General features: G+C 36.2%; 1 protein-coding gene across 5 annotated transcripts; it reads right to left on the bottom strand.

Moving 5' to 3' along the window:
• Window positions 1-841: 841 nt before the first annotated feature.
• Window positions 842-9,508, bottom strand: LOC142553542 (uncharacterized). Of its 5 annotated transcripts, none has more exons than XM_075663880.1 (5): window positions 8,630-9,508; window positions 2,792-5,144; window positions 1,718-1,815; window positions 1,410-1,459; window positions 842-1,328 (listed from the first exon to the last, which is right to left on the bottom strand). In XM_075663880.1, the coding sequence occupies exons 1-2, from the start codon at window positions 9,075-9,077 to the stop codon at window positions 5,116-5,118; spliced, it is 477 nt and encodes a 158-aa protein (XP_075519995.1). In that variant the 5' UTR covers window positions 9,078-9,508; the 3' UTR covers window positions 842-1,328; window positions 1,410-1,459; window positions 1,718-1,815; window positions 2,792-5,115. The 5 variants fall into 5 exon arrangements, with proteins under 5 accessions (XP_075519995.1, XP_075519992.1, XP_075519994.1 ...); XM_075663877.1 differs by having other exon boundaries at window positions 843-1,328; window positions 1,410-1,463; window positions 2,263-5,144; XM_075663879.1 differs by having other exon boundaries at window positions 843-1,328; window positions 2,263-5,144.
• Window positions 9,509-9,902: the final 394 nt, after the last annotated feature.

The raw sequence follows: 9,902 nt of genomic DNA, 5'->3' as shown, positions 1-9,902 counted from the left end.
AAATCAAATTAGTTATTAATATCATGAACTCATGGAGAAAATTTTATTCAATACATGAGAAAATATTTTCATGTAGTAAATTCCTTCTCTTTTGTGAATTTCTTAGCAAGGAGTCTAGCCTTATATTGTTCAATATTGCATAATGAGACTTTCTTTGTGTTGAAAACTCATCCACAATAAATGACATATGAAACAACTTTAAACTTGAATTCATAACGTTATATCACAAATTAGATTTTTTACTATTCATGGCTTGTGAAAGCATCTCGAGATTGTTTTTGCCTCAAGAATAAATAGTTAGATTATGTAAGATACAAAATATAATAAACTGTAATAGTTGATCTCTCAATCCCATTAAATCTTCTTAATGTTACATCAACACTTTCCAGTAAAGCTAAACCATGTTTCAATTGAATGTTCAATACAATGATGAGCATTAAGATCCACGTGACCATGATTCACCATTTGTGAAATTTATATGATTGGTTATACAAGACACACTTTAACTTGAGGGATATTGTAATAAATAACAATCATCATATAACTTGTGTATGTAGATGAGCATTATAATGATCAACATCCTGAAGTTGATTGCTCCCACTAATTAAGGCATTCTCAATAAATTTTGCATTTTTTGATTCCACAAGCTTTATTATTTATGATGGATAGTAAAATATATATTTTTTAGACATTTGGTATATCCGATGATATACTCATTAATGGTCCTCAATGACATCATATCGTTATCTCGACAAAAAATTAATAAAACTGCCAAAAAATTGAAATATAGAAAACTATGGCTCATTTTTTATTATATAGAAGATCATAAAAACACAAATATACAATTCTTATCACCTCTCAAAACATGGATTAACAAGTGTTGGAAGTTCCAACCTGTGCAGACATGGTGGCTTAACAAATGTTGGAAGCAACATCAAAGTTCCTGAGAAGCGTTTGTAGGGATTGTTGCCCCTTCCCTTCTAACATTTTATCGTACATTTATATATTTAAATTAAATATTCATTAAATACACACAAATAAAATCAAAATTTACCCTCTGAATTTCTCGAGTAGCACTTTTGAACGAAAATATTCGACTTTTGTTCCTTTCAGTTGCTGGCCAAAGTCATTTTTCCGTGTTATTAACTAATATATATTTATTTATTGGGTTCATCGATCATTTTATTGTTACTTCGTTCGTATCTGTGTCAACGACAACTTGCCTTCTCCAATAGTTCCACCATGTGCATCCCAAGTTTACACATGATTCAATTATGTCAGCTACTGTTTACTTTGCTATCGAGAAGTACATCAGCAGTTTTCTGTGCCTGTTTTATATTTGAAAGGGAAAGCGAGTTATAAAAGCTTCAATAGATAGTGGGTGGCTTTCAAGAAGTAAAATAGCATACCTGTATAATTCCGAGGATGTTCATTGGGCTATTTCCAGAGAAAGAACAACCTTCCTACAAATGCAAGTACGCTAACTATATTATTAGGAATTATTCCGAGTATGTATGGAAATACAATCAATTATGTCACATTATTCTAGATGATAAGAAGTCTTCATGCCTCTCGCAACCATCTCACTCTTTATTTTAGTACCTTGAATATCTTGTATAATATAAAGTTTTGAAATAATTTGACCATAATTCTGCATTATTGCAGTACAAATCATCTAATAAATCGATTTCTTCAAATGTCACTAAAGTTATCATACCTTAGCATCATTCAGTGGCGAACCGTGACAGACAAGCATAACTCGCATACTGATTTCCCTTCCTCCGGAGCTCCCACTAGTGATTTGTGAACTTGGGTCTGCATCATTATATTTAAATCACAGCATCAACTTCAAAAACACCTAAAAAACAGACATTATCGTCTAGAAATTCCTGGAAAGAGGAGAATGAAGTTTTTGAGAAATGCCATAAATTCTCTTCTTTTATTTTATCAATTCGTTTAAACAAAGGTTGTGATTAGTTTGCAAAAGGAACAAAACATCATATCTTAATAATCCTCTTCAAATTGTTGAGAGAACACCACTGTGCTCTTACATAGTGGAAAAAGCCAGAAGGTACGTACGTATCTTGAAGAACATATTCCTGAATTTTTGGACTTTCGCACAAGCATCAAGGAAAGCTTCTACTAAAAAGATCATTCTTTTTGGGAAGGTTATTCACTGGTTTGGCAAGTAAAAAAATGAAAACTTTTTTTATCCTAGAAAAAGATTTTGAGAAAATCCCAAAATGTCTTTCGGAAATATACCTGATTTAAACAATTAAGGCATTTATTTGGAGACCCTCCTTCGGGTTTTGGTGTGAAGTCCGGCACGCTTTGTTGTAAAAAAACAGTAATATGCTGAAGACTATATACGAGAACTCAAACTTTTACTTGGGGCAAATTGTTGGCTTATATAAGCCTTGCAAAGACAAACAAATCCAAATAAACAGAACCAAGTTATACACCATCTAAGAATGTGGAAAACGGCAAAGCAAAGAGTCAAATCTTATCTAAATATGTCCTAAATAATAGGATTTATTTAACTGGCTAAAATCCTAACAATTTGGACAACTTCAAATCTAAAATATCCAATAATTCCTCTCCTAAACTGATTGCAGTAACTCATTCAGTTTACTCCTGGTACTTCTCGCATACCAAGTAGCTTACGCAACTTCATAAACACATCCAGCTTAAGTGATTTTTTCATAATGTCTGCAACTTGTTATTTTGTGCCACAATGCTTCAGCTCAACAACTTCATCTATGGTCAAATCACGCAGGAAATGAAACCTTACATCGATATGTTTGCTGCGACAATGCATGACCAGATTCTTGGATAGCTTAATGGTAGAAGTATTGTCACACAGCACAGTAGTGCACTTGCCTTGAGAATGACCAAGATTCTCCAATATTCTCCCCATCCACACCACTTGACAGGCACAAGAAGCAGCTGCCACAACTCTGCTTCATCTGTGGACAAAATAAATGTCGGTTAATTATTTAGTCAAATAGGGTTGGCCAATTGGAGATAGCATTTAATGTAAAAGTTGGTGCAGAATTCTTAAGCGGACAATTCAAATTTGGATGAATGCAAATACAATTGATATCTGTCTTCTCAAGGTTCACAATTCTCTCTTGTCTTTTAAAATTCCTCCTATTAGTTCTATAATATTTATGAGTGTTTGTTCTCCTGTATTAAGAGAGCGTGTGATCTCTTTGAAAACAAAGTAGGTGAGGTTGTACACCATAAAATATTATAGTGGAAATCTTTTCATCTTACCCGTAGTTTTTACCCTAATAATTTTTAGGAGTTTTACATGTAAATCTCGGTGTCCAGTTTATTCTTTATTTTCGAGTTTTATTATCTCAAATTACCGCACATAGGACCAACAATAACCACGGGCTTTTTTTTGGAGGACCATGACACAACTCCCCCGTTGAGTAAGAACACATAACCAAAAGTGCTTTTCCTATCATCCACATATCCTGCATAATCACCATCAGTATATGCCATCAGCTCTTCATATCCTTCCTTTTGATAAAAGACTCCCAAGTCCACAGTACCCTTCAAGTATCTTAACACCCATTTTTGCAGATTGTAGAAACAATTCAGTTGGACTTGCCATGAATTTGCTAATGAGATATACCAGATACATCAATTCTAGCCTTGTTGCAATTAGATACATAAGACTTCCGACCTTGTTTATACGTAGCAGCATTCACCTTGGCTTCGTTTTTATATTTCGTTAATCTAACACCATGAGGGATTCTTCACACTACTACTTTTTACCATACCAAACCTTTCCAACACATCTTTTGCATATTTTTTTGACTGATATAAATGCCTTCGGAATTTTGTAAAACTTCCACCCCGAGAGAATACTTCATCTTTCCCAAATCAGTCATATCAAATTCATGTTGCACTAGAATTCTTGAACTCGATGAACATATTGACATTATTATCAGTAAAAATCAAATCATCGGCATATAAGCTAATAATTAAGATTTTATATTCATCCCCTGTTTTTATGAACAAAATGTGTTCACAGCTGCACCTCTCAAATCCTTCCTTGACAAAGTATGTTTCAATCCGGCTGTATCATGCACGAGGGACCTGTTTAAGGCTATACAATGCCTTCTTTAATTTGTACACCTTATGCTCTTCCCCTTTCTTCTCATAACCATGTGGTTGCTCGACAAACACTGTTTCACTTGACTCTCCATGTAAGAAAGCACTTTTGATGTCAAGTTGATATACACTCCAACCATTCGAGCTGCTACAGCTATTACCATTCCCACCTAGCCACAAGTGCAAACACTTCAGTATAATCTATGCCATGTTGTTGTGCATACCCTTTTGCCACCAACGGAGCTTTACACTTGTCGACCTCGCCATTTTCGTAGTCTAGTTTTAAAAACCCACTTTACTCCAATCTTTTTTGCTCCTTTAGGCAAATCTGTCAACTCCCAAGTTCTATTCATTTCGATTGCTTATATTTCTAAGTCCATTGCAGTTCTTCACTTGGAACTCTTAACAGCTTCTTCTAAAGTATTTTGATCTGGAGTTGACCTAAATAGAACCAGATTATGCTTAAAATCGTCTTCTGATAATTATCCCCCACTCACATATCCTTCATCCAGACCGGTGTTCTCCTGTTCCTTGTTATTGGTGAGTTTAGTGTGCTTTCTCCAAAAGTCGGAAATTTTTCTCCTCCTCCTTCTTCTGATGTCGCTTCTTCTTCAACTTCTCACTATGATAATGAAACGTCCTGTCCTTTTTATTGCTTTAAAAATACTAAATTTTTTTTTATAAACACTCGATTTTCGACCATGACAAATAACACATGAAAATATTACCTTTTAAAACAAAATCTCAACCAACTAGCATTTTAAAAATCAAGTGCAATAGTCATAAAATGAAATCGTCAACTGTTTTACCCAACCTAAATAAAGCAATAAGTTTGAAAAGTATAGCACATACTAAACCTCTCAAAAATATCTCAAAAGCATAAATAAATAGTCTTAAAAATCTTTATCTAAAATCAGTAATCATAAAACATAATGCGGAAATAGTAGAAGCGCTGGTCCTCGGGTTGTGTGCGCCTTCAGTCCAGTCGAATCACCCGTCAAGTCCTCCCTCAAACTCACCTGTATCCATCACACCTAGTGAGTCTAAAGACTCAACACACCATAATCTTTATAACGAGTAATACGTAATACAGTCAACATATAACGGTGAAAAATACTTGTACTTAAAATATCGTTTTCATGAAGATGCATAAACATAAACATTTTCGTAAATATTTTCATGATGCATAAAACTTTAAACATAAACATTTTCATGACATGCAAACATGAATTTCCTTTTCCTCAACATGACATGACATAAAACCTTAAACATAATCATGAACATTTCTTTTTTTTCCTTTGTTGAATTCAGATCGTTAATTGTGACTTTCCTCAACATGACATGAAAATCGATGGATCCATCTACATATAACCACAGTACTGGGCGGCGGGAACATCAGCGACACTCTCACCGGTCAACTGAGCCTTGGTCTATCATGATCGAATATAAATACGATCGTCGGGGCTCCCTCTGGGGCCTTCTCCCATAAATGGGCTCCCACTGGGGCCTTCTCCCCTCACGACATTCTCATTCTTACCTCAAACATAATATCCTCATAACCTCATATTCGCAATAATGGAAACACGATCGTCGGGCTCCCACTGGGACCATCACCCTCACGACATCGCCATCATTAACGAATTAGTCACAATCACTTCACTTCGTTCAACAATTTTCATTCCCATCACTTTAGAAAAATCATGAATAATATTTGCATTTTTCATTTTGAAACCAAGCATGCAACATGTATTTTAATTGTCTTCCCCCAATCATAAAAATCAAATAGACATTTTAAAAATCATAATTTAATCATGGATATATAATAAACATTTAAAAATCATCATAATATCATAAAAACAGCATTTAGGGCACTGCCATGACCTTTACAAATTTCTGGGTGTAAAAAGATCGTTTTACCCCTAGACTCGACATTTTACGATTTCGAATTTTTCTTAATTCCATTGACTCTAACATGTCCCAAATAATTATATAAGCCTACATGAATTTTCCATATTTTTATTTAGCTTAAATCGAGGACTTTTAATTAAATCTTTGAATAAGACGTATTAACACGTTTTAATCCCGAATTAAACCAAACCTTAATATAAAATTCTCAAATTCAAAACTTAGACTTCTAATAATTATTAAACTTAAATATAATTTTTCATAATTTTATTAAGCTTAAATCTAGGTGTTTTCCTATTCGTTTTTAAACTTAGACATACTTCCTAGTTTTGACTCGTATGGACTCGAAACTTAACCAAACTTTACCAAACTTGAACCAAATCTTAATAACACCTAACTAACCCATATTCCAGCCCATTAAGTCCCTTGAATATGCCTAGAAAGCTACTGAATTTTTCTGCACAAGAGTCCTAGTCCTAATATGATTCGAACCTAGGCTAGCTTCGCCTCTAGCCCTTAACCACCACGTCCAGCCTCTACCCATCCCTCATATGCAGCCCAATTAAGTCTAGTGGACCCTCCCTAACCGCATCTAGCGGCCGTGACCCTCAAACACTTCTAGTCGAAGAGTCCTTTCCCTTAAGGAGTCTATTTTCGTTTTTATTCTTTCTCTATTTTTTTCAGCCTTTAAACATACACCTAGGACCCTTAAACATGTGGAAAAACATCCCTTCAAGTATCCCTACCATGGCAGCCCCTTTGTGCATCATTATGAAGAGTTTTAAAAAAGAAAAACTCTTGTTTTGTGCATGTATAACCATAAAAACGAAAATATAAAAGTTGTATCATGTTTTTCATGCAATCATGTATCAAACACATAATATGGTGTGAAAGATGAGTAAAAGGAGAATATGGCGTGCCTTTCATGTGAGGCCCGGGGCCGAAGAGGGCGGGGGGTGATCGCCGGTGCCATCAGTTGCACGGACAATGAGCGGCTCCTGGCAGGCTTCTAGGTGGAGGGAACATGAATGAACCGACCCACACAGGAATGAGAGAGATTCCGAGACTGTTCAATGTAATGAACTGTACAGTTGAAGAGGGCTTAAAAGATTTGATTTGTACTACTCATATCACGAAGGTGCATCTTCTTTTCGGTAGCTCATAACATAAGAACTCCAAAGTTAAGCACGCTTAACTTGGGGCAATTTTGGGATGGGTGACCTCCTGGGAAGTTTCCCAGGGTGCGTGTGAGTGAGGACATAAGCACGCTGGAAAGACTCGTCTTGATACAGTGAGGACAGTCGTCGAATCTGGGGCGTTACAGTTGGTATCAGAGCCGACCTCTCTTAGTACGGTGTGGTTCGGGGACGAACCAAGCGAAAGCTGGTGGGCATGTGAGGCCCGGGGCCGAAGAGGGCGGGGGGTGATCGCCGGTGCCATCAGTTGCACGGACAATGAGCGGCTCCTGGCAGGCTTCTAGGTGGAGGGAACATGAATGAACCGACCCACACGGGAATGAGAGAGATTCCGAGACTGTTCAATGTAATGAACTGTATACAGTTGAAGAGGGCTTGGCTTAAAAGATTTGATTTGTACTACTCATATCACGAAGGTGCATCTTTTTTTCGGTAGCTCATCACATGAGAACTCCAAAGTTAAGCGTGCTTAACTTGGGGCAATTTTGGGATGGGTGACCTCCTGGGAAGTTTCCCACATAAGCACGCTGGAAAGACTCGTCTTGGTACAGTGAGGACAGTCGTCGAATCGGGGCGTTACAGATAATGTTGACCTTTTTCTTCATAATATCACTCCACTGGAGCACATCATGTCTTGTTACTTCATTATTCCTCCCCCAATTCCAGCTCTCATTTTCTTCAAACACTACATCTCTACTTACAACTATCTTTTTGGACACTGGATATTAAAGCCTATATGCTTTAGACTCTTCACTCACCCTTAGCGACACGCATTGAAAACTTTTATCATCTAGCTTCTTTCTATTATTGTCTGGTACATGAACATGGGCAATGCATCCAAAAACCCAAAAATAGTGAAAGCTCCAAGCCTCTTCATGGGTTGTCTTTCACTACCAATATAGGACTTTTATTGAGCACATGCACTGTCCAGTTTACTGCTTCAGGCCAGAAACTCTTTGGAACTTGCTTATCAGAATACAAACTTCTAACCATGTTCTCTATTGTCCTATTCTTTCATCGGCCACTTCGTTTTGTTGGGGAGTGTATGATGTAGTGAGCTGCCTACTAATGTCACTAGATTTGCAAAAATCGTTGAAATCGAGAGATGTGAACTCTCCAACCCTATCTGTACGTAGACAACGAATTAAACCTCTCGTTTCTTTCTCAACGAGGTTTTTATAATTTTTGAAGATGGTAAAAGCTTCAGATTTTTCAGCAAAAAAATATCCACACCTTGCGTACTCATCAATGGTTAAAATGTACAACAAGCTGCTCTGGAACTCATCAATTGTTAAAGTGTCTAAGTTGTTAGACTCTTCGACTAAGCACACAACATAGTCGAACTTTGCAGTCATTAGATCTCAGAATTTTTTCAATGATCATTACGTGAATCATGCTTTCACCTTGAATCTTTATCTTATTTGTGATGGCGAGTGTTCGAGCAAAGTATTCATAAACACTTTCACCCTCTTTCATTTGTAGAATCTCAAACTCCTTCCCAAGGGCCTGGATTTGTGCTCCTCTGACTCTTGTGGAACCTTGGTACTTCTGCTTCATAGAGTCCCAGATATCTTTTGCAGCATCTTTATTGAGAATGATCTTCATAATATTCCGATCAATAGCTTGGAACAAATAGTCTTTGACCTTCAAGTCTTTTAGCTTCTGTTCTGCAATTGGCTTTTGTTGAGCTTCAGTAAGCTTTATACCTTCTTCTGCTACAGGGATTCCATTCTCCACCAAGCCCCAATACTCCTTTGAACGAAGAAAATTTTCCGTAAGCATGGACCAATGATCGTAATGGCCATCAAACTCAGAAATTGCTGGTTGAACAAAGTTGCTTTCAGTTGCCATACTTCGATCACTCTTTTCTTCTTCTCTGGCCTTTTTCTAGTTCACGCTCTCTCTTTTTTTTCCCTTTTTTTTAACTCGCTCTTTTCTTAAAGAAACTTTAGTTTCTTAACTCTCAAAATCAGGCCCACGGTGGTGCTCTGATACCATATTGTTGTAAACAAACAGTAATCTGCTGAAGAATATATACGAGAACTCGCACTTTTACTTGGAGCAAATTCTTTGCTTATATAAGCCTTACAAAGAGAGAAATCCGAATAAACAAACCAAGTTATGCACCATCTAAGAATGTGGAAAATGGCAAAGGAAAGAGTCAAATGTTATCTAAATGTCCTAAATAATAGGATTTATTTAACTGACTAAATTCTAACAATTTTGACAACTTCAAATCTAAAATATTCAACATGCTTATGCCACAATTGCTCTGAAGTAGAACCCTGAAGTATTCTGTGCCTAATCCTACTTATTGGCAATAAAAAGAAACTGACAATATAGTAATGGATAATAATAAACATTCACAAACAGTCCATCGGGGAAAAAGATATAAAAATCGGTAAAAAAAAAATTTATTGATCATTGGGTCGAAGGATTGAGATTTCAAGATATTGGAGTGCTCGTGGATTAGGATATTACATAGGATATTAAGTAATTAGGCTCAAACACATACAAAATAGGTCTCCGAAAGCAATCCTCTCTTAAATTCCTCAGGCAGGTAAGTAAACCGGAAATCAAATAAGGGGTGCGAATATTTAGTTTATTAGTCAAACTAATCTATCGAATTTAATATTTGTTAAAATCATAATTTAATTCCATTAAGTTTCTTTTTCT

This window comes from Primulina tabacum, chromosome 8 (genome assembly GCF_025594145.1).
Source record: "Primulina tabacum isolate GXHZ01 chromosome 8, ASM2559414v2, whole genome shotgun sequence".
Taxonomy (NCBI): Eukaryota; Viridiplantae; Streptophyta; class Magnoliopsida; order Lamiales; family Gesneriaceae; genus Primulina; species Primulina tabacum.
Note: the sequence above shows the minus strand (reverse complement) of the source record. Positions and strands in the feature narration are given on the sequence as shown.

What these genes read in the sequence shown, in the direction of transcription:
- LOC142553542 (XM_075663880.1), bottom strand. Translation starts at nt 9,077, where the DNA reads ATGGCAACTGAAAGCAACTTTGTTCAACCAGCAATTTCTGAGTTTGAT. An exon ending in AAATAAGATAAAGATTCAAG is followed by an intron (nt 5,145 to 8,629) that starts GTGAAAGCATGA and finishes TGATGGATACAG; the next exon opens with GTGAGTTTGAGGGAGGACTT.